At 40.8% G+C, this 25456-nt stretch overlaps 1 protein-coding gene across 1 annotated transcript in view; it reads left to right on the top strand.

Moving 5' to 3' along the window:
• Window positions 1-24934, top strand: part of NDST2 (N-deacetylase and N-sulfotransferase 2) — a 77687-nt gene extending 52753 nt beyond the window's left edge. Inside the window, exons 2-14 of the mRNA XM_083364194.1 lie at window positions 768-2138; window positions 6577-6664; window positions 7272-7426; window positions 7913-8098; window positions 8816-8944; window positions 13621-13803; window positions 16340-16436; window positions 17280-17403; window positions 18857-19031; window positions 19135-19305; window positions 21490-21599; window positions 23969-24071; window positions 24176-24934. Coding sequence (XP_083220320.1) covers window positions 1146-2138; window positions 6577-6664; window positions 7272-7426; window positions 7913-8098; window positions 8816-8944; window positions 13621-13803; window positions 16340-16436; window positions 17280-17403; window positions 18857-19031; window positions 19135-19305; window positions 21490-21599; window positions 23969-24071; window positions 24176-24301 — 2640 coding nt within the window. The 5' untranslated portion in view covers window positions 768-1145 and the 3' untranslated portion in view covers window positions 24302-24934. The remainder of the gene's footprint in view (window positions 1-767; window positions 2139-6576; window positions 6665-7271; window positions 7427-7912; window positions 8099-8815; window positions 8945-13620; window positions 13804-16339; window positions 16437-17279; window positions 17404-18856; window positions 19032-19134; window positions 19306-21489; window positions 21600-23968; window positions 24072-24175) is intronic.
• The last annotated feature ends 522 nt before the right edge of the window (window positions 24935-25456 follow it).

Below are 25456 nucleotides of genomic sequence, written 5' to 3'. Positions count from 1 at the left end.
TTATCTTGTGTTCCCTTTATTTTTTTGAGCAGTATAGTTTGCTTAACCACTGTAGCACTCACTTTGCAGTTACCACATTCATTTAACAACCACTGCAGAAAGGGGTTTTAAAAGTGGCTCAGTCCTATGATGACCCATGTTACAACGGTTACAACTTACGCCCATAATGGGCAAGCTCCATTATGGTCATAAGCTTAGGACTAGCTGTATACATGTTTCCCTGTTAAGGGACCTTCTAAAAAGTATTTTTATGCCAGAAGCTAGGAATTGAATTGCTCTGAGTACACCTTACTTGTACGTCACAGGGACAATTTCCCAATTCACATCACATATGCTAGTAGCCAACTCTGGGCTGAATTATGACATCAAGGAAACCAAAGAGGATTATTGAAAAACAAGGGGGAAGTAATGTGATGGCTGCGGGAATAGAAACACACACACACACACACACACACACACACACACGAAGAAACCTTGAAAAGGAAAATAAAATGCAGAAAACTCCAGGAAGAATTGAACACACTCAGAGGGAATAAGATACTTACGCTGTCAGGGTTAGAAATCATTGGTAGGGGAGAAATGAAATAGAATTTTCTGAAATTAGGAGTGGCAGGTTGGAATGGTGAGCATTTTTGCTAAGTCCCACTTATCGCTATCAATAATTTCAGAAACTGTGTAATTTTAATAGGTCACCATAGGCATTTCACTATAGCACTATTGATCTTTCTAGAACTCCTCAATTTATCTGTTGTTTTTTTTAATTGCAGGTGGCAAATTCAGAATAACAACCATGTGATTGGCAAGCTCATCAGTTGGTGGCACCGCTTCATTTTCTGGAGAGCCTATACTTCCCTTACAAGTGCATGCAGCCTCCTTGCTTCCTAGGACATTTGTCAGCCAGCAAGGAAACAAAAGGGAGGAAGTGCTGAAGGGAGCGATGGGAATTGAAGGCCATGGTCACCTGAGATAAATGGCAGATCACTGGGGATCTAGTCTTGCAGCTGCTCACTTAGTCCTGTTTCCCCTCTGCAGCCTACATTTCTTTTCTGTGAGCTGCCACTGCCTCTTCCGGTGGTGGCGCTGGAGACACCGAGGCAGCTTGATAGGTGCCAAACTTGAGGCAAGGCTAAGCCACCCACCTCATCATGATTCAGCTATGGAGAGTGGTGAGGCATGTGCGACAGTTGGAGCTCCACAGACTGATTCTGCTGCTGATGGCCTTCAGCCTGGTCTCCATGTGCTTCCTGGCTTACTATGTCACTAACAGTCCCAAAATCAAAGAACCGCCTCCTCTTCCCTTCAGCGATTGCAGTAGTCAACACCGGATCCTCATCCAGCCCCAGGCAAGCTGGAGGCTTACAAAATCAGTTGACAACTCACATACAGACCCCGTGGTACTAGTTTTTGTGGAAAGCATTTATTCCCAATTGGGTCAAGAGATTGTGGCCATCTTAGAATCAAGCCGGTTTAAATACAGGACAGAGATTGCTCCCGGAAAGGGAGACATGCCCACTCTAATGGATAAGGACCATGGTCGCTACGCTCTTATTATCTATGAGAATATCCTTAAATATGTGAACCTGGATACCTGGAACAGGGATCTTTTGGACAAATACTGTGTGGAGTATGGAGTAGGAATCATAGGTTTCTTCAAGGCAAATGAGAACAGCTTGCTTAGTGCTCAGCTCAAAGGCTTTCCTCTCTTCCTACATTCCAATTTGGGATTGCGAGATTATCACATCAATCCCAGTGCCCCTCTTTTGTATGTTACCCAGGCCAACGAAGTGGAGCAAGGCCCTCTGCCTGGGGACGATTGGACAGTGTTCCAGTCAAATCACACAACCTATGAACCTGTGTTGATGGCCAGCACCAAATCGTCTGAATCGATCCCTCACCTGACTACGCACAGAGCCTTGCATGCCACAGTGGTGCAGGATCTTGGTCTCCACGATGGCATCCAGAGGGTCCTTTTTGGTAATAATCTCAATTTCTGGCTGCACAAGCTCATCTTTGTCGATGCTATTGCTTACCTGACTGCCAAGCGTCTCTGTCTGACCCTTGACCGCTACATCCTTGTGGACATTGATGATATCTTTGTGGGCAAAGAGGGGACACGCATGAAGGTGTCTGATGTAGAGGTAATGTGGAACAGAGTGGATGGGAATATAAACAAACAACTGCCAAACCCCCAAGTACCTTTACTAATAGATTCAAATGGATATAGATTCCCACTGTTTCCATTAAACATACGAGAATTGCAACACTTTTTTTTTGTAAAATGCTAATTCTTTTCTAAAATACCCTTTTTTCCTTCTCTAAATTCTGAGATCGTCAGTTTTGGGGGAAATGAAAGATCAAATGTCTTTTGTTCTAAAACTGTCACCCCTAATTCTGATTATCTGATGTTGAAGAAGTGATCACGACATTTGCTATCACAACAGTCTGCATTTATCTTTTGTACCAGTGATGTGAGTGGGTTTGCTAAATTCGGTCTTCGTTGAATTACAAATTCAAACTTACCAATTCTCAGGAGGAAAATAAAGCTTAGCTGACAGTGGACATTTTTAACGATTGCTAAGAGATGGCAGAGTGGATGAATTTTATTGCCCACCTATAAGGAAGCCATAGGTTTAAGCGTCTACATTTTTGAGTACAGTAAGGATAAAACCATAATATATTTGCTGGGAGAACAACCCCACTGGATTTTTCTACTTAATCTACGTATAGCATTGGATTTAAAGAAAATAGTCTATGTCTTAGTAGAGTATGAGGCTAAAGATTTCACAGTAGTATGAAAAATTATTCATCCAATGGATTGCACGATCTATTTTATAAATGTTTACATAGCAGCATATTTTGAAGTTCATTTAAAGTGAGAAGTTCGAGCCCTTTTAAATATTGCTCGTGGTGCACTTTTAAGAGTTTGTTTCCTGATGACCTCTCATAAGAGCTGAGCCTGTTTCAATTGCTGTTTTTAAAATAGTGGTAATGCAGCTTCTCATAAAAATGGGCTTCTGTTGAAAAAGATAGAAATAGAATAATCTGGATGTCTTTTCCTGGTGACTAATGCAAGAATCCATAAACAGGATAGTCAGGTCAATCCTGCTAGTTGTGTGCTTTTTTGTTTTGTTTTGTTTTACTCACTCTTACGAACCCTTGCTAAGTTGCTGAAGAAGAGATCAGAGTCAGCTTTGCTTTATCCTTCTGTCCAGAAGAAGTAATGAAATAATTGTAGGGTACACCTTCCAGGTGGTTGGAAGATAGTACACTCTGAAGTGGGGTTTAAATTTTAATAGTGACATTCCACTGTGTTTTATGCTGCTTTCTCTTTCCCAAACGTTTGGTATAGTAGGAAAAACAAGACTCCATCTTTCTTATGCACGGTTCAGGAGCCGGGAAAGTCCATGCATAAAGCCAGACCGCTAAAGCGATTTAAATTTGTGTGAAAGACAGAGCCTGTAATGTCCTCGTACAAAGATGGTGGGAACTTGCCAGACTTGGAAAATCCTAACTAAAACCCTGGGTTTATCCAAAGAGCATAAGCTCAAATTAAAAATCCTGCTTATTTCAGGTATAATTCCCAGCCTCTTTTAAGTGATGGTTGTTGAGCAATTGTTTTTGTTTTTATCACACATTTCTATGAGTACTCCAAATTGTTGGCAGTTGGGATCTCAGCCAAGGATGAAACCCAGAGCTTCCCTGCCTAGTCCTGTGTGGAATTATAGAAGTTAACCTCCCTTTTGCAAAGCTGCTCTGGTGATTACAGAAGGACTCAGATGAGATCACTCTAAAACACACTTTGTTTACCAGTTTAGCAATGTGAAATGGAGCATTAATCTGACATTAGTTGAATGGATTTGATGCTAAGAAGATAATACTTTTATGCATTTGAAAGAGAATCTCTGCCACGGTGGAAAGATTAACTTCTTTTTTCAAAAACAAAAAACAAAACAAAAACAAAAGGTAATCTTGCAAGTTTGTTGATTTCTTAAATGAGAAGTGCAGCTGAGGAACATTTCCCAGTGTCAAAACAGTTGGCATGTTTTTCAGAGATTAATTCCAAAATTAATCTTACTATCTTACTATCATATCTACTTTCAGTGTGACACATCTAGCTGCTTGTTTCCAAATCATCATCTTGTCAAAATAATATTTAAAAATACATATTTTTGGTGTACACTGAACAGCAAATTGGAAGAATATACATACACTTAATTTGCTTTGTATCATTTTTGTCTTTTCATTATCTGATATTTGAAAAAATTGGGAGAGAAAAAATGGAACTAATAGGAAAAAAACAACAAAGCAAACTGGTGTGAAATGGGAATTTGCTGAGTGAAATCTCCCATTTTTTTGGAAATAGACTTGCCCACATTCCTCGAGAACTTTAAAGGAAAAAGTGATTGTCAGCCGAAATATACAGAAGACAATTTACAAGGGACGTGGAATTGCATAACTTGCCATCACTATTACATATTATTTTTAGAAAATGTTTTGTGTGGCCTATATCTCGTCTTGTTGCTTTGATTTGAAGAAGGCGAGAAGTAAATAAGAAAAGGTGTCAAACTGCGTTGCTCTCTTTCCTGAAGAATTGCTTCATAGATTTCATAAGTCATCTAATTTCTTCCCCCCAGATATTTTGTTTGAGTGCCAGTTTTAGTCTAAAAAGTGACAAGGAGGAAGATGCAACTCTTTTCCAATTTTATTTCTGGGTACATTTTTCAAGACAGACCACTTCTGAAGATGGGGAAAGGGCAGTGGGCAAAAGGGGGTTGCTCGATGTATCCAGATGCTCAGATGCTTCTTCTGGTCTTGCCTTCAAGAGCCTGTTTGCTGGGTCTTTCCTTTCATATTTACACTAATTCTGAAATAGGTCTTGAAAGAGTAAATAAAATTAAACTTGATGATGAGCAAATCAGATGTAATTGGACTTACAAAAACGTAGGGATCTTTGCTTTCATTCAATCTCTGCATGTTCTTAAAAAAGAATAAAAATGGGAAATACGTATTATAATTTTTAGAAATAATAGGTATGTAATTATAGGAACAAATCTATTTGCATAATAAAATTTAAAAGAAAGTATGGAGCATTGCCTAGAACAGGGGTGTCAAACTGCCGGCCTGCGGGCTGGAATGTGTCATGGCGAAACTGCGCCCCACCCCATTGTCGGCAATGGGAAAAAAGTCACAATACGTTGTGACACGTCACATGGCATTGAGAGTTTGACACCCCTGGTCTAGAAGCATCTGATAGACGTTGCTTAGGAAAGTTACATCAGTCAAAATAAATCCAATTATAAGCATGGATTTGTTTTCAATATACTAAAATGTCAGAAGAAAGATAAATAGTACCTGCAAATCACTTACGGAAATCTTCTATTTCTGTCTTTTATTGATGAGGACTGATTATTGAGTTTGTGGATATTTTGAGACCCAATGTTGAGAACCATATGAAATCAAGATTCACCCTGTAAAGAGCAATTGTTTGGGGATGTTCTTGAACCTAATTGGGTGGAGGGTTCCTATCAGTAGGACCAGTGCACTTTCCTGAAACATGGGAATGGCTTGAATTTATCAACTGACACGTCTGTTGTTATAGTAACCCAAGTTAGGCTTTGCTAAGCTGCTTAGCATTACCTTTCTCTCTGAAGGCATACCTTCCCAGATACTTTGGAATGTCAGGACTCAGTAACACAGAATCCAGAGGCCAAATATGAAAGGGATTTTAGTCAAATGAGGTTGCTTATAAATTATATGTATATGCACTATATATGTATTACTCAGTGGAACACTAAATATGAAATAGTGTTTTAAAGAATGAGACAATTATCCACCCTTAAACAAACAACACACAAGCAGACGTCCTAAGAGGACTATATAGAGCCTCAATTATAATTCAGAATGTGGATTGTAATTATTAAAATTTTGACAGAGAGCCAGCAGAATTGTAGTTATTCAAAGGTTGAACTTAGACATAGAAAAAACATGCCCCAAATGAAACTCGATGACCTTGGGCATTTTGTTCTTTTCATTTTTTAGATTGCATGTATTTTTTGGAAACTGTACAAGATATTTACAGTCAGTGTACTTTTAACATGCTGGTTATTGAAAAAGTTCAAAACAGCCAGGTTTGATTTCAAAATAGGAAACCTCTAAAAAAGAGGGAATTAATAAGAAAAAGTATCCAGAATTATTGCGGAGACAATTTAGAGTGCAGTAACTGGAGTCATAAAATGCTCGGGATGTGTAGACCAGAAAAAGATGCCACAAGTCCAGTAAATGCCACAGCAGTTAAAGATCAAAGAAATATCAAAACACAGACCCAGAAGAAGACAGATTCAGCTAGCCTGGAATACTGACCCTGGTATATTTCAATGTGGAAACTTTGGGTGTGGGAAGCCTGAAAGTGAGAGAGGGGTGTTGATGTGGGGCTGTGTCTTTTGGACTTCCAGTTTATGCAGTTGATAAAAGAAATAAAAGAGGAAGTAGTTGAGAAGGGTATGAATTGCTATCATCGTGTGAGTTGGTTAAGAAACTGGTTTGAATGGTTTCTCTCAGCCTGTTCTTTTCTTGCAGGCTCTTTTAAACACTCAGAACAAGTTGAGGGCTCTGGTCCCCAATTTCACTTTCAATCTGGGATTCTCTGGGAAATTCTACCACACTGGTAAGCTTTTTTGTTCTTTGTGAAGCTGACCAATTTCTTAGGAGCAAACTAAGGTTGGATTCACATATCTGTTTAATCATAGTTTGCTTAATCATACACTCCTAAATTGGCTAGATTCAGGCAACCTTGACAGAGCTGCCCAGAGTTTGGTATAAGACGGGTAGCTATATTAATGTTTTAATAAATAAGCCTGCTGATTCAAAAGAAAGCCATATTACTGCATAGTGAAAAATGAGAGTGGTCTTTTGAAGACCCAACAAACAAAGAAATAACTGGTATGGTTAGAATATTTAGCCAAGATTTCTTGTAATCACTTAGCTTGCCTGAGAAATTCTGGGATTTAAAGTCCACAAGTCATAAAAGGGCCAAGTTTGAAGACCCCTGTTTTGGACAAATAGTCAGATGCTTAATCTGCTGTAACACCAGCGGAAGGTTTTCTCTCTTTGAAAATAACTGGCAAAGAAGCTTCTAGTCTCAGCAAAGACCTCATTGGGAGACAAAGCAAATAGCTTCAGATCTATTGTGCAGTAGTTTTGTTGGTCTTTAGTATCTTTGTTCAATAATGACCCAGCAACCCTTGCTTAGTCCTTTTTCCATGGGCCTCCAGGTACAGATGAGGAAGATGAAGGCGATGACATGCTCTTAAAGAACAGGAAGGAATTCTGGTGGTTTCCTCATATGTGGAGTCACATGCAGCCACATCTCTTTCACAATGTTACTGTGTTGGCAGAGCAAATGAAACTCAACAAGCAGTTTGCTTTGGTAAGGGACAACTTTCTGGAATGTTTCAATCTGCTACATGGTTTGTACATGACCACTGCTGAGTTCTAAGATAAGGATGTAAAGATAATAGTACAGTTTGCGGTAAGAGAGAGTTTGTAGAAAGTGTTTAAAAAACAGGTGCCATCTGAGACACAGAACAACAGAACTCTGTCAAAAAAAATATGAAATTTCTTCCAATTCCTAAGTGTTGTGCTCTTCCTAGATCCTGCTGCATGCTTTCCAGTTCCATTAATATTTCACATCTGGCCTGGAAGTTGCACCCTCTCTCATATCTTCTGTATGTTAGGAAAATTTGCCAATGAAAAATGGAACTGATTTGTACTGATCTGTCCATCCTACTTAATAACTTTATGGCAAGCAAACATATATTCCTTGTCTTGCCCCATAGCTAGTGGCCCTTCTCTTCCGTCTTGTTAAATTGCTAACAATGAAGTGTAGAACTCTTAAAATTTGTTTTGACCCCAGGAACATGGGATTCCCACAGATATGGGCTATGCAGTAGCCCCCCACCACTCAGGAGTTTATCCGGTCCATGCCCAACTCTATGAAGCATGGAAAACTGTTTGGGACATTCAGGTGACCAGCACAGAGGAATATCCTCATCTTCGACCTGCCCGATATCGACGAGGGTTCATCCATAACGGAATCATGGTAAGATGCTGAACCCTGTTAACTATCTAGAGGAGAATAGACCACCAATTCTGGAGTGCTCTTCTCATTGTTGGGAAATCAACTTTCCTCAAGTTCTCAAAACTGAAAAAAGGGGAAGTGCTCAAATGAACCATCTTGTTCTCTGTAACAGTCTCTTGACCAATAAAATCATAACTCCAATTATTTTATGTTGAAGCAGGGAAGAAGTTCTCTTTGATTTAAAACATCTCTAGGCTTAAATTTTAAGAATCATCCATACAAAGTTGGACAGTTAATTAACAGGCTTTGGAGAACCACAAGATTTTTAAAAGGGTTGGTACTACAGGAGACAGGGAGAACTGAACATAATCAGTGGCCACAGAAAATACAGCAGGATAGGACACCCACATAAATACATCTTGTTTCAGGTCCAACTCATCGTGTGATCATAATTCTATACAATGAATAAAAATTATTTTGAGAAAGAGCTATTTCAGCTCTAGCCCTTTGAAGAATGTGAAAATAGAAAGGCAGTTCTTGGCAATATCACAGTCAGTCTCCACTCTACCTCTGTAGAAGGTTTCATGGGACGTTGGGAATCTCAGCTGAAGGCCAGAGCATTTGATGTGGAGGAAATGGATTCTGGCCATCGGTTGGTCTCGGCCTTTCCCTCAGCCTTTCACAGCCAGAACCAGCACCCTGTTTAATTTTTCTTCTCTTCCTCTCTGGCTTCTTCAGGTGTTGCCTCGCCAGACTTGTGGTCTTTTTACTCACACTATATTCTATAATGAATATCCTGGTGGCTCCAAGGAATTAGACAAGAGCATTCGTGGTGGTGAACTTTTCCTAACAGTGCTCCTGAATCCAGTAAGTATTAAGAATACAGAAGTCTTCATTCAAATCATGGACCTTCTCTTTTTTTTCTTTTCTGCATTTGTAGACCACTAAATAAATATTAATTGATGTAGGGACTATTAACTTAAATAGCTCTTCCTTGCATTTTTGGACTTTAAAAGCATGGAAGTTCAGTTTTTAGCAAATAAGATAATGGTACATGAGTGTATGTAGTTGCTTGTAAAGGTTTGTACCGCATTTTTAAATCTAAAATTAAGTACTTATTTATCTCTTGAATGATTTTAACTTACTCATCATCGGTTCTTAATTTGACCAAGATTCATAATCTAAAATACGTAGCATACTAAAGGTGAATGGATCTCACACAAATGGAGCGCACACTCACCCACCACTTTGGGCGACCCAGTTATAAACAGCTCATGGCCCAGTAGTGGGCTGCAGCCTGGGGTTTGGGACCCCTGGTTTAGTTGAACAAATGTAGGCAACATTTTTTTTTATTTATTTAAAAAGTTTTACAATACATTTTGACTTTAATCCCCCCCTCCCCCACCCCTATCCCTCTCCCCCACTCCCTCCTCCCCCCCCGACTTCCCAGAGCTAAATACAGGGCATAAAATCAAAAAACAAATATAAACAACCCTATATTATCAACAATATAAATTCTATCTCTCTCTAGCTCATATAAAATGAATACAAACAATATTAATATTACAAATAAAGTAGAGAAGAAAAAGAGGAAAACAAAAAAAAGATCTTTACTCAAAATAAATTTTCTTAATCCCAGTCCTTATTCATATTAATTTCAAAAAAAAAACAGGGAAAAGAAAAAAAAAACTTTCACCTGCTATTTGCATTCTCCCACCTTTCTCTAATTTCCAAACAAATTCTCAATTACGCACCAAAAGCGCTTATCTTTGTTAATCTTAATAATCTCCAACCAAACTAAACTATAATCTAAAATAGTTCCTGCGTGTATCACGCCAAATGTCTCACAGTTCCAAATCATCCTTAAGTTCAAATAAAAGTTCAAATAAAAAGAGTACCGGTATATATAAAAAAAAATTTTTTAAGCAATCTCTAAGACAACTTGTTATTAATTAGGAGCTTACATACCCACTCTTTCAACACATACTTTAAGTCCGTAACCCTAATATACTTTTCTAGCAAGCAAATAACATCAATCTTAAATTGTATAAAATATTTAAAAAAAAGAGAAAAAAAAAACTTTCTTCCTCCTCTATAATAATTTTACTCCATTAACATTCTAATCTAAAAATTTAATCAGCAATCTTAACGCCCCAAAACTTTTGGAGCACCTCTGTCATGACCCCCAAAACTTCTTTAGACCGCTCTCCTCCTACATCTTCATTGTAAGCACACTTTGAAGATTCCATAACTTTCCGCTGGTCTTGCTCTTGCTCTTGTCTCACTCTTCTTAGGGCGGCACGCGTCATCTTCTGGCCTCCTGCAGCAACCGATGAGACTGTAGCTTGATCCCCTCCACCACCATTGTCCTCTGTCTGTCTGTCTGCAACATCTTGAAACTTTCCCACACCGTGTCCTTTTGCAACTTCCAAAAATAATAGGGGGGTTGCTTTTAACACATTACTATAAAAATCACGTGCCTGAGCCACAGTAACCAAACGATGTCTTTTACCTTCGTGCGTTGTCACCAACCCAACTGGAATCTCCCATCTGAACTTAATATCACGTTTCTTAAGTTCCTGTACTAGAAATGCGAAATCTTTCCTTCTCCTTAGGATCTTCGGAGGAATCTCTTTTAAAACCAAAACTTCTTGCTCAGCCACTACCAAAGTAGTATCATAAGCAGCTTGAATGACTTCATCTCTAATTACTCTCTTTGTAAAATAGACCACCACATCTCTGGGTAACTTCCTCTGTCTTGCAATCCATGAATTTACACGAAAAACTTTGTCCATATTTCCCTCAATTTCAGATGGTGACTGGCCCAGTACCCCTTCCAGAGCCTCAGAAATCAGCTGCTTTAAATCTTCTTTACCATTCTCCTTTAAACCCCTAATTCTAATAGCATTCTGCATCTGATTATACTGAACAAGGCTCAATTCTTCATCCATTTTATCCCTTATATTTTCATTTTCTAATACCTTTGCTTCTAATATAGAGTTCTTTTGACTGAGGTCCTCCACTTTTATATCCAGCTGTTGCACACATTCAGCTACGGATACAACCTTAGACAAGATGTCCACCCTCATTGCTCTCAGCTTCTCTTCCATCTTCTTCTCCAATTTCTCCATTTTCTCCTCCATTTTCTCCTCCAATTTCTCCTCCAGCTTTTTCAACTTTTCATCCATCATATCAGACATCAGTTGTGCGTGCTTTCCAAGAGCGTCTTGTAAATCCTTAAGCGTCAATACCGGAGGAGATGCAGGAGGAAGCAAAGCTTGCAGTGAGGTCTCTTGCACCAGGGAAGACCCCCGCATTCCGAAGAGCTTTAGAAGTTTTAGCCGCCATCTTCCCCCACTTTCACTTATTACGCACTTTCACTTTAAAGCTATAAAATCCATTGAGCTAGGGAGTAAAAATAAAGAGTCCACTTCACCTTGACCTCCTGTACCGCTCTGCCTGCATCTTGATAATCAAAAGTATTTCCTTTTGGCAGGGGTGGTTGCTAACGCCTGGCTCTGCTCCAAGAATCCCAGAGCAGAGGCGCTGCGCAGCTCGGAGCAACCCAGGCTTCGGGGGGGCTCATCCTTCAGCCGCCCAAGCTCTCAGCTCAGGCAGCCCCAGAGAGCTCAACTCCTACCTGGGGCCTCACCCCCTCCTCTTCTCCCGAGGAGGGGGCTTCAAATCCATCTAAACAGCTGATAGACGCTGTTTACGATGGAAAAACACAGCTGCGGAGCGGGCAGCCCGAAAACGGCTGTCTTTCGACGTCGCGTCGCCACCGGAAGTCCACTTCCTAATAAGGTCTTGACTGAACTTGGGGTGGTGAATGAAGTTTCATTAGGATGCAATTGCAGGCTCCCCTCATGGATGGTCCCTAGAACTTTTCATAATATCTTCTTTCCTAGGAACTTCTTTACTTTGTCTCAAATTGGCATCACCCATTATGGTCACAATGGATAGAAATACTTCTCTTAAATATGATAACTGCACTTGAGTGTTCAGATGTTAAGATACCATTCATTGTTAAATTGCCTGTTGTATTGCTCATAGTATCTGGCACTCATAACCACAATTGTCTGAATTGTCAAACTAACCAAGAGATTTATAGAGTTCTTACTGCAAGATTAAACATGGGCAATTAGTAAACTTTTTTGCCAAGTTCTTAACTGTAATTATGGTATGCAGACATCCGTTGGTACCTCCAGTATTAATTGTTCTAGATTTGATTTCCTCATACTTTGAAATATTGTATTTGTGTTTTATTGGTCTGGGACTAAAAAAACAACAGGATCAAAATTAATTATGTGATATACATAGATATGACAGTTCCCTTCCCTGTCACACCTCCCAGACTATAAAAAAGATGGAACACACAGGTCTTAATACTGTAATTGGATTCTTAAAAGGACATTCCAGTTATATTTGTTTAGACAGATCAAATAAATCCTTGGGTAGGTCTTTCCATGAGATTCTTGGTGGGGGGCAAAGAAGTGCAGGGGTCATATTTCTAGAACACTAAAAGTATTTTGTTGGCTGCCCTTGAGGACCACTCGGAGGCTCCAGCTGGTACAGAATGCAGCCGCGAGAGTTGTGTTGGGAGTCTCCCGATACTCCCATGTTGCATTGGTTACCAGTTGTCTTCCAGGTGAGATTCAAGGTACTGGTAATGGTGTTTAAGGCCCTACATGGCATGGGTCCGGAGTACTTTAGGGAGCACTTGCTGTCGGCATCAACTTCCCTCCGCCCTGTGCGCTCCCACAGAGAGGGCCTCCTCAGGGTGCCACCGATCAGAGAATGTCGATTGGTGGCCCCCAGGGGGAGGTCCTTCTCTGTGGGCGCCCCGGAGCTATGGAATCGGTTGCCGGTTGAGCTCCGGATGGCGCCCGATCTTCGCTCCTTCCGTCGCGATCTGAAGACATTCTTATTTGAACAAGCCGGCCTGGCCTGAAGGGGGATGGGTTGGGTTTTTATGTCATTTTAATATCTGTATTTATTGTTTTTAGCTAGGCATATGTTTAATTTTCTTTTAACTTTTGTATTTTTGTATTTTTTATATATCTGATATATATATATCACCACCCTGAGTCCTTCGGGAGAAGGGCGGTATATAAATAAAATTATTAAATTAAATTATTATTAAATTAAATTATGACCTCCACCCACCGATGGAGACTAGATTTTCAGTAAGCATGACAACATGACAATAGAAGCAGTTCCTTGCACTTGAAATGCAATATACAAATAAAAAGGACAATATAAATAAATAGCTCTGCATTCCTTTCAGAAAGAAAGAACTAAGTTGAACTGATGAATTAATTAAAATCCTCTCAAGAAGTTCTGGGACACAGGAATTATTTATATGAATATCTTCCTCTGTGTGAAGGATGACTGTAAATGTCAAATTTAAACCAATGAAAGATCAAAAACTATAGGATCTTGGACATTGTATACTTTGCTACTGCAAAAAGCAAGCAGTAGGACCCAAGTGCATTTGTTTTGTTGATACTAATGAAAGCTTCCATTTCCTTCTTTCTTTGTAGATCAGCATCTTCATGACTCACTTGTCCAATTATGGCAATGACCGGCTTGGGCTCTACACTTTTGAAAGTCTTGTCAAATTTGTGCAATGCTGGACCAATCTTCGTCTCCAGACTTTGCCTCCCATCCAGTTGGCCAAAAAGTATTTTGAAATATTTTCAGAGGAAAAGAACCCTCTGTGGCAGGTGAGGAAGCATTTGGAGAGGGGTGGGGCATTTTCCAACAATGTCTAAGATAGCTTCCCATTGATTCAGTTCAGCTGAAGAGCTTGATTTGACCTTAATACAAAAGTAGAAAGTTCAGAGTTAAATGAATCTTAATTATTTGCTGCAGGAGAGAAGTTCCTACATTTGATTTTCTTTTTTATTCTTTTGGAATTAACTGGGAATATGGAAAGTTATGGCTGCTTCTGAACATAGGAAACTTTATTTTTGAGAGATGTTTGGCCTTTTTGAATTGACTCTGAATCCATTTTCAGCTTGTACTTTCACTGTACAGGCAAGGTGGGTCATTGGTGAATCCAACAAATTTCTTAATGGCCGGCCCTTTAGCACTGTTTTCATTGTTGGGTAATCTAGGTTCTTCCCAGTTGCAATGTATGGCAGTGAAAGTTGGACCATAAAAAAGGCTGAGGGCCAAAGAATTGAGGCCTTTGAACTATGGTGCTGGAGAAGACTCCTGCGAGTCCCTTGGACTGCAAGGCGATCAAACCGGTCAGTCCTAGAGGAGATCAACCCTGACTGCTCTTTAGAAGGCCAGATCCTGAAGCTAAAACTCAGATACTTTGGTCACCTAATGAGAAGGAAGGACTCACCGGAGAAGAGCCTCATGCTGGGAAAGGTTGAGGTCAAGAGAAGAAGGGGACGACAGAGAATGAGGTGGCTGGATGGAGTCACTGAAGCAGTAGGCGTGAGCTTAAATGGACTCCAGAAGATGGTAGAGGACAGGAAGGCCTGGAGGAACGTTGTCCATGGGGTCGTGATGAGTCAGACACGACTTCGCAGCTAACAACAATCTAGGTTCGGACCCCCAACTGAGGCTGTCATTTTGAAAATAAAACGATATTCATAAGTACTGTACAGTTGGAAACTGCTGTGACACATCGGGGACAGCTCTCCTTTGACAAGCAAGTTTTAGTGACCAATCAAAACAAAGTCAACAAACACCACATATTTGACCTTCCTCTTAGCCAGAAAGATAACCTTAAAACCAGTTTTTGTTTTTCTTCATGTACCAGTCCAGATTATACATTAACCTGTAAATACATCATGGCATCTGTATCCATCAGTCTTTGAAAGAGGAATGAGGAGATGATTATTAGCATCCCTATTTAACTATCTTAAAAAATTCAGCTGGAGAGTTCCCCTGGGTGGGCAGTATTTCAGAGAAGTCCAGTTTTCTTTTATTCCTGGAAACTCCCTCTGATAATATGCAATTAAGCAGTCCTTCGGTAGAATAGATAATAAAGGAACCGGAGTGTTTGAATATCAGTTGCTCCCATCAACTGGCTATAAAAGTTATGCTATGCTAAGAATCCAGCTAGACCAACCTTGAATGAAGATAATTTCACCTGCCTGAGCTATTTCAAATTCTTGCAATACTACCAGATTATTACCCCATCTCCTCCAAATCACAGAATATAAGAGAGAGTATACAGCAGGATGAACAAATGGTCTATTGTTGAATGCTAACACTTTAAATTTTCTGCTGCTCAACCAGCCCCCCCCCGCCCCCCAAAAATATCCAGAATTTGAACCCACAATTTCTGATTCTATCTTTTGGAACAACTTTGAATGATCTTCAGGGTTGAAGACAGCTATTAGGTGTTTTCCAAAGTAAAGATACCCATAGCACTCACTGTTCCTCGTAATCTTTTTTCTTTGCAAGCCCTTAGTCATCTTGGTGGCTCTCATCTGAACATGCTCCAATATCAGTGCACTTCCTATAATGTGCCGCTCAAAACCCAAGAACATGCTGGAATAATGTGACCGATGCAAAAAAGATTAGAAAAAATAACTTCTCTTGAATTTCCTATTAGGAAAAGACCAAAATCAAACAAACAAGATTTCAAAATAAGTGCCGATTTCAAAAAATAAACTTTTCAAAAATTCTTTGTCGTTTTGATATATTAAATGTTTTCATAACATTATGAAAAAACGTGTGATTAAAAAAATGTAGTGTGATTAAAGACTCAGTATTCTTCTAAGAAGGGACGCAGTGGCTCAGTGGCTTAGGACGCTGAGCTTGTCGATCACAAGATCGACAGTTTGGCGGGTCGAATCCCGAGTGCTGTGTAACAGAGTGAGCGCCTATTACTCGTCCCAGCTTCTACCAACCTAGAAGTTCGAAAGCACGTAAAAATACAAGTAGAAAAATAGGGACCACTACGGTGGCAAGGTAACAGCGTTCCGTGCGCCTTTGGCGTCTAGTCATGCTGGCCACATGACCACGGAAGACGTCCTCGGACAAACGCTGGCTCTTCGGCTTTGAAACAGAGATGAGCACCAGCCCCTAGAGTTGGAAACGACTAGCACGCATGTGCGGGGGAACCTTTACCTTTACCTTATTCTTCTAAGACCAGTCATCTGGTATCATAGTAGTACATTCCGAATGGTAGAAGGCATCTTAGATGGGGACCTTCTTATACAGTTTATTTACCTAATGCACATGAAGTCTTGTATTTCCTACATGATCTCACATTTGATGTCTTTCTTGACATAGAACCCTTGTGATGACAAGCGACATAAGGATATCTGGTCAAAAGAGAAGACATGTGACCGACTTCCCAAGTTCCTTATTATTGGTCCTCAAAAAACTGGTAACATTTATCCCCAATGGCATTTTTCATCTTAACAATTTGACATTCGTTATTGTGGTAATAGCATTCTGTGGAAATACCTAACAAATAATTTAAAAAATAGGTAGAAATCCCTGTACTCCTTGCCAAAATGAATTATTTTCTAGAACCCTTAGAGATCCTGGCCTTAAGATTACCATACTGAACTTTGGCCACAAAATATATAGAATAATAATCGTGAAATTTCCCATCAATTTTCAGCAACAAACTAAGAAATTAGTGGGGATATCCATAGACCCAATTTCTTGATAAGAATTGCCAGAGAGATGTTGTAGGGAGGTTTAAACTGTAAACCAGTATTCTTCACCACTCCAATATATTGGATAAGTGAGAAGAAATACAAGTTGTCCTTGGCTTACAATCATTTATTTAGTGACTGTTTGAAGTTACAATAGCACTGAAAAAAATGACTTATGATCACTTCTCACAACTGTTGCAGCATCCCCATGGTCATGTGATCAAAATTTGGGCACATGGCATCTGGCATATATTTATGACAGTTGTACTGTCCTGAGGCTATGTGATCATCATTTGCATTCTTCTCAGCTGGCTTCCAATAAGCAAAATCAATGGGGGAAGCCAGATTTGCATAATGACTACAGGATTCACTTAACAACTGCAGTAATTCACAACTATGGCAAAAAAGATCATAAAATGGGGTGTAACTCATTTAACAACTGCTTGCTTAGGATTGCAAATTTTGGGTTCAGTTGTTACCGTAAGTCAAGGTCTGTATTTGTAGCTGAAGTAAACCCAACATAACCTTGATGAAGGTTTTGTTTTCCTCTTATTTCTCTGTTGCAGGCACAACCGCTGTGCATTTCTTTCTCTCCATGCACCCAGCTGTGACTAGCAATTTCCCAAGCCCATCCACCTTTGAAGAGATCCAGTTCTTTAATGGACCCAATTATCACAAAGGAATTGATTGGTATGTTCTTGGATTACTATTGAACTGCCTCTGAGCACCTTTGGATTCTGCCTAGCTTGGACTTTCTAACCCTGGTCAAAAAGCTAGGCCAAGATTCTCTGCACCCTGTTGCGTTGCCATGCTTCTCCCTCGCACTAGCAGCTTATTATTATTCTTGTTCCAGCATTTAGCCAGTTGTATAAAAGAATGTTAACTTCAAGTGTAATATAACACTACTAACTTTTAATTAGTCCGAGACCTGCTTGTGTTGGTCACTGATTTGCATTCATTTCTTTTTTTAAAAAAAATATTAAACTTTTATTAAACTAAAATAAAAATGAAAATAGTGGGGAAATGGTGAAAGGAAAAGAGAACAGAAAAAAAGTGTAGGGGAAAGGGGGGGGGAAGAAAGCCTTGATTTCTGATTCTTTTTAGTGCAATAGAATAAAATAATAATGTTAAATCCCCAGCTTTTTACTGTAACATATTTCATATGTACTAGCCATTTCTATAATGACAAATTTATCTAGTCAGCAAAGTTTCATTTTTTTCCATCTCAAGCACAAAAATTCAGAAGCGGCTTCCAAATAGAAGCAAAGTTGGATGTATTCTTTTCTTCGATTAGAGCAGTTAATTCAGCCAGCTGCGTTTATCATGTCGTAAAGCAATGATGCGGTGGCTCAGTGGGTTAGGACGCTGAGCTTGTCGATCAAAAGGTCGGCAGTTTGACGGGTCAAATCCCGAGTGCCGCGTAACAGAGTGAGCGCCTGTTACTCGTCCCAGCTTCTGCCAACCTAGCAGTTCGAAAACACGGAAAAATGCAAGTAGAAAAATAGGGACCACTCCGGTGGGAAGGTAACAGCGTTCCATGCGCCTTTGGCGTCTAGTCATGCCGGCCACATGACCATGGAGACGTCCTCAGACAAGCGCTGGCTCTTCGGCTTTAAAACGGAGATGAGCACCAGCCCCTAGAGTCGGAAACGACTAGCACGCACGTGCGGGGGAACCTTTACCTATCGGTGTTTCTCAACCTTGATGACTTTAAGATGTGTGGATTTCAAATCCTAGAATCCCCCAGCCAAGATGAGAAACACTGGGCAAGACAGTCTTCAGAGAAGATGGTGTTTGTGTCATTGACGTTCCCCATAAGACAGACTTCATTGCATTCAAGGTTGAATAAGAACATGGCCTATCCAGCAGAAGGGAGGCCAGAGACTCCTGCCAGAAAGATGCAAATGTTTGCATGTACTGTGTGCCATATCAGAATGAGATGCCCACAAGAGCATTGCTCTCTGGAGGTGCATTGAATTTGAGAATTATCAGTTATGTCAGGGGCTTTTTAAATCTTCCATCCATTCATCCCTGAGTCTGTCAGTGCCTGCAAGCTTCTTATGTATAATAAGAAACCAGGAATTGCTCAGTTCCAACATTGTTATTCCCTTATATTTTTTTCCTGATTTCTTCAATTTGACAGGTACATGGAATTCTTCCCCATCCCTTCTAATGCCAGCACAGACTTCATGTTTGAGAAAAGTGCCAATTACTTTGATACCGAGGTAGTCCCCAAACGAAGTGCAGCTCTTCTTCCACAGGCCAAAATCATTGCTGTCCTTATCAACCCCGCTGACCGAGCCTACTCTTGGTATCAGGTAACTCAGAAAGGCTAGGCTGCATAGGTGAAATTTCACATGTTGGCCTTTTGAATTGGGGAAAAGCAGTTTTTTGCTCTTAATTCACTTTTCACACTTGCAGCACCAACGTGCTCACAGTGACCCTGTGGCACTTAACTACACCTTTTACCAGACCATTTCTGCTGGACGCCAGGCCTCTCAAGAGCTGCACAATCTACAGAGTCGCTGTCTGAATCCTGGATTATATTCGAAGCATCTGGAGAGATGGTTAACGTATTTTCCAACAGGGCAGGTACAGCATTTTTTTTCAAGATCTAGCTTATGTTTACAGGCAATTTAAGTGAACTCTAAAACTGATATTGAGCAATCTTTGTCAAATGTATTAACTTTAATTTGCACAAGCAAACCAGGATTCTTCTTGAATATCTCTTTGTATGTGACAACTTACAAAAGGTCTCTCTCACAAACAAACAGATATTGAATAAGTATAAACACTACTAAAATAACACACTGTTAAAAACTTGCTGACTTTCTAGGTTTCAGTGATGAGTAGACCCAGAGTGCAAAGAAACATTGAAGAAGCAGTTTCTTGAACTTTCGAGCTTCATCCTTAAATCAAACCCTGGTTATAGAAAATTCTACACTGTATCTTGCCAGTAGAATCACTGTACATATGAGATAAAGAAATTTCTCAGCCATCCCCTTCAAGAAGGGGGGGGGAAGTATAATTGTCTGGTAACCAGATAGAACTAGGAATTACCTGCTACCATGTTTCCCTGAAATTTAGACCTGGTCTTATATTTTTTTTGCCTCCAAAAGAAGCACTAGGTCTTAATTTCAGAGAATGTCTTACCTTAGGACCATCACAGCCAGGCCTCCCACATCCTGACACCTGTCATGTTGCTGCTTGACGTCTTATGCGGCCACTTGCCACCACTTGCAGCCTGATGCCATGTGGTGCATTGCATTGTTTCCGCATGGTGCTTTGCACCATTTCTGCTGCTTGCGGCAAGAAGCTGCACGGCGCTTCGGGCCATTTCTGCTGCTCGTGGCAGGACGTCGCACAGCTCTTTGGGCCTTTTCTGACAGCAGAAACAGCCTAAAGAGCTATGCGGCATCCTGCCACAAGCAGCAGAAATGGCTCAAAGAGCCATGCGGCTTCTTGCCGTGAGCAAAAATGACCCCAAGAGCCATGCAGCGTCCTGCTGGGAGGAGCAGAAATGGCGCAAAGCACCATGCGGCATCCTGCTATGAGCAGCAGCATCGGCCCAAAGCGCTGTGAAACCTCCTGCTGGGAGCAGCGGCACTGGCGTGATGAGCCACGCAGGTTGACAGGTGTGAGAGGCCTGGTTGTGGCGGTCCTACCGGTAAGGTAGGCAGGTGTGGGGTACGTGGGGCAGCTTTACCCCCCATACCCCTGCCCTAGCTTGATTTTTAGGCGTGCACCTCGCCCCAAAACTAGGGCTTATTTTTGGAGTAGGGCTTATATTAGGCCCACTCCAAAAAAACCAAGCTAGGGCTTATTTTTTGGTTGGGTCTTGCATTCGGGGAAACACAGTATGTCTGTCCAGCTATATCATATTGATTCTCCGTTCAGGAAATATCACTAAAGTGATGTACATCATACAGAAATACTCTACAAGTCTTTGGTGAGATTTTGTGTAAATGCTGCAAAGAGAATATTGTCAGCCCTTTTGAACCATCCATAATCCTGAAGTGCTGTAAGTGGTTTACTTAAGTGCTATGAAAACATAAAGTGAGTTGTTTACTAAGCAAATAACTCCCAGAGTTTGCCATGTCTTTATTGAACATATTGAGCCAAATTATTTTTTCTGTTGGAAAAAGTTTGTGAAGGCCAACAATATCCAGTTCTCCTGAAGGGATCAATTGAGCTGGCTCTTCCAGTTAATGAGACCACAGCCAGTGAGACACTTGAGGGACCTTCCCCTATGCAGAAATATTATATATTGTCATCCTGATGCAGGTTTGTGAAAGGGAATCATGCCCCAATCAAGAGACTTTCACAGACTTCCAGAAAAATCTTCATGTCACTCCTCATGAAGGAGTGAGAGGGGCTGTGAAATCATTGCAGCAGTTCCAATGCAGGGCAGCCCAAAAATATCCGTAGTTGAAGCAGTTCAGTAAAAAGCCAAAATACTTTCAAGCGAGCATGCAAGGTTGATCAACAGGTATCACTGTTACTGTTAAAGGAACTTTTACTGAGCCTGTGTCTTCATATCCTTTTTCAATAAACATAGCAAATGTTGGCTCAACGGGCTCAATAAAGGCACAACACTGGACCCTGCTTGGGGGTTGTTTGTCAAATCCAAATCTCCTTATCTACAGATAGGTCTTAGGTAAAGATTATTGAAGGTCGCAGTCTGGCAGGATTACAAATTGTACTAAAAGTTTCTTTCATTGATGCAATGGTTGGTTAGATTTACCATGAACTTTGGCCATTTCTCCTTCCATTTAGATTCTGATAGTTGATGGGCAGGAGCTCCGACACAGCCCCTTTTCCATCATGGACAACATTCAACGGTTTCTGGGAATCACACCACTGCTCAACTACACACAAGCACTAAAGTAAGGATTCTCCATTTGCATGAAGGCACTTTCATCCTGAAATCTTTGTAAAGATGTATACATTTGTGTGACAGCTGCTTATAAGCTAATTTCCCTGTGTGACCTGATTTAAACACAGCACTTGTAGGTCAACAAAGTATTAAATGAGGAGGTGGTCAGGCAACCCCTTCCCTTCCTTTCATAGAATTTCTGGTTTGTTTTATCACTCTTCCCATTTCCACATCATGAGAATCAGAGGATGTGGAGCCCAGTCAGTCTTAACTTGTTTGTGAAGGCCTGGCAGGGTAGACAAGTCGCTCCCCTCTTTATAGTCTCATCAAACCAGGTTCGATGGCGTGGGATGGTGCTAGTGGCAGCCAAACAACATCCGAGCTTGTTGCCATCTTCTAGGGATCCCTTATCTCTGAATCAGACTTCTGTTTACAATTAAAGGGGACTTACAGAATAAAAATAATCATCCCTACGATTACAGCCTTGAAAGGCACTTTTTGTCTGCATAGCGGAAGCTAGAGTGGGCAGTCTCTCAAGGCCAATGGATATGCTGGGAATTTTGAAAGGGTGAGATGGAGAGGTTCTCTTCTCCCAAATGTTGCCTTGGAGTTCTTGCCTGGAAACGATGGGCAGAGGCTGGAGAGAGAGCCAGACATAAAAAGGGCCTTTGCCCGAGAATGGAGGGCGAGCTGGGTCTGCATTAATCCTGATGGCTCACCAGCACATCCCCCCATTTCTCCATTTGGCCTTTTCCTCCCCTCTTAGACAAGTGCACACATGTCACACATGTCAATGAAGATTCTCAGTCTTCCAAGTAGAGTTGTCTGCAAGTTGAGTCATGGCAATTGGGCTTGTTTTCTTATTGGTCTGAGACTGAGATGTTCTGCTACCCATCTGAGCAGCTTCTTCAGTCTGAACAAATTGATTAGGGGAATCTGAGTAGGCAGAAAGTTGTTCAAATGTACCAACTCCTAACATTCTTAGGGGTGGGTATTTCTGCACTAACCTCATGGTTTCTTCCCCAAATTGCAGGCTTGTTCTGACTGAAGAAGCTGCTTGGATGGGCAGCAAACTGTCTCAAACCAACAAGAAAATAAATCCATTTGCCATGACTCATCTTCCAGATACACACACACACACACACACACACACACACACACGACATCCAAGTCGAGAATCCAAATAAAACTCCAGGTTGATTCAGTTTCCGAAAATCTTACTGCTTGTTGAATACACTGCATGGTAATGTCGAAGCAAAACTAACTCTAAGGTTCCAAATCAAAGTCTTAAACAATAATTTTCCCAGCCAAACCCCTAACATCTTACATAGTCTATATAAACAAGTTCATTTTATTATGGGAACAGTCTGCTTCAAATCCACACCAATTATAGTGTCCTTGAATAGGTTTCAGGCTCTCATGGTCTTCAACGGAATCGTAGAAGTTTCATTTCTCCTTCTAACCCACTCAAAAGTAACACCTCCCCCTCTTGCTCTAAAAGCAAGTTGAAATGCAGAGGCATGTAGCTGCCCATGTTTCATCCTTAACAAACACACAGAGAGAGACATTTATTTTTAAGAATGCCTCTAGAACTCGAGTCCTCCTATTTTGTCCCCTTATTTTGCAGCATGCCATTCCCATTTATTTTAATTCAAGGAAAGAAAAAAGACAAGTTGGACAGGCTAGCTGGCACCAAGAAAGGAGTCTGTAGATAGAAGCTACCCAGCCCAATGAAATTCTTGCTAGCATAAATGCAGAGGTTTATGTATTGCTGCCTTTGTTATGTTCTAGGTTGCCGACACCACTTTCATCTGCGTTTCCTGCTGCTTTCATTCATTGTTGCTTTTGCTTTATTGCTTTTATTTAAGTTACCATGAATAGGACAAGAATAATGCATAAATTAATTTCAATAAGTAAACTGTACCAAGGACAAAGAGACTAAGAGGATTCTTGTAGAGAGACAGGATACCCAGGACGGACTTCTTCCCTCTGTCTCCATAGGCGGGATCAGATTAGATCTTGCAGAGCTTCTTGCCAAAGGGGATATCTCAGTCCCTGCCTTGCCTTGGAGAGCCCATCAGCTCTGCCATGGAATCACTCCCGCACCAGATTCTGCTACCAGATTCAGAGCATATCCTTGACCCGCAAGGGCACAGATTATCCAGAGCCAGCCTGAAATGTAGGAGATCATTGTGTTTCATTTTACTTCCTGTAATATAAAGCTGGTGATGGCTTTTTTTCTGGGAGATAGCAAGATCATTGCCCAAACAGATCATTTCTGAAAGAAAGGGAAAATTAGGAAGGTTATTTAGTTAACCTTCACAACACTCTAAAGCACAGGTATGTAAAAGGACTATATAAAACAAGTTCCCCTTTCAGGTATGATGACGCAAAGGGATTTTGGTGCCAGCTGCTTGATGGAGGAAAGACTAAATGCCTGGGGAAGAGTAAAGGGAGAAAGTATCCAGAGATGGATTCCTCGGTAAGCTACACAGAACTCCTGCATGTCTGTTACAATTGAGAGAGAAAAAAAGAGTTGCAAGTGGCCGTTCATTAACAGGTCCTCTCTTTTTGGGACCCCTGCAGTCCCGCATGTTCCTGGCAGATTTCTACCATGAGCACAACATGGAATTATCCAAGTTGCTGAACACCCTCAGGCAGCCTCTTCCCACGTGGCTCAGGGAGGAGCTGCAGAATTCAAGCTGGAGCTGAAGCCCAGATCTCCACAACCAAGACTGCCAAACATAAAGTGGGACCCCTCGGGAAGGACACATATGTGTGAACACACACACACACCACTGCCAACTTTCCTTGAATCACTTTGAGAGGGAGGAGGAAGCGTGCTGTCTGTGGGCGAACCATGCACCTTTAACTATTTGTGGTTTGAGTCAGCTGAGAAACACCTTCAGACCGTAATTGCATAAGATACTGTGCAATAGTTGCCCATTATTCCCAAATTCTACAGTAACTAACATAGGAATGTGTGTAGCCTGTAATTCCCAGATGCAAGGAAGCTGAAAGGAGCAGAAACACGCAAGTGTGTTGGCTACTGTGACATTTCTTGTTAATGTCCAAAATGCTCAGGAAACTAGCAAGTGAATGTCTTACTGTTTGTGACAACTCTGTTACGTATTGGGTGGTGTTTCCAAAGTTCTTAGTCAGACATCAAATGGCATTTTCTTAATTCCATTTTAGTTATTTCATTATTTCTACTCCAGGGGTCAGGGAGACAAAATAGGTGATGTCACTAGAATGGTTCAGACATTCTCATAAAGTGGTTTGTGACAAGTAAAAGATGGAGAGAAATCTGATGTGCTCTCTTCAGCCACTGCAAGAAACTTACCTCATCTGGAATGAAAAGTTGTCCTCTGATGCCCGCTGCATGGATTTTTCTTCTGCATTTAGTTGTTAGTAGTCTCCTTTCATTCCTTTCTGAGCACACCAAGGAGATTATGATTGAGAGGAAATAGAATTGGTACAAAAATTCTCATTTTGCTTCAGGTAAGTCTCCATTTCCTTGTAGAATCTATTCCTATTTTATCTTCTGCCTTGCTACCGCTGTCTGAGTACAAAGCAGATTCTGACCCATCTCTCAAACATGCCTTATGTACAGTGGCCGAGCAACTCCTAAGAAAACCAGTGCTGAGCTCATTGGAAATATGCAGCTGTTGACTTAAGACAGGGAGACACCTTGGGGCAACATCTGTAACTTGGTGCATTCATTGAACCAGGGAGGAAAGTGATGTCAACCAAGCTTTTGCATTGAGCCTTAGTTGTGCATTTTTAATTGTGAATTTACCATTGTCTGTAAATATATAATGTGGACTTTATAATATTTCATTCAATGTGTCTCCAAGCAGCAGGAAA

The sequence above is a fragment of the Vipera ursinii genome (assembly GCF_947247035.1).
Source record: "Vipera ursinii genome assembly, chromosome: 5".
In the NCBI taxonomy this organism is placed as follows: domain Eukaryota; kingdom Metazoa; phylum Chordata; class Lepidosauria; order Squamata; family Viperidae; genus Vipera; species Vipera ursinii.
Note: the sequence above shows the minus strand (reverse complement) of the source record. Positions and strands in the feature narration are given on the sequence as shown.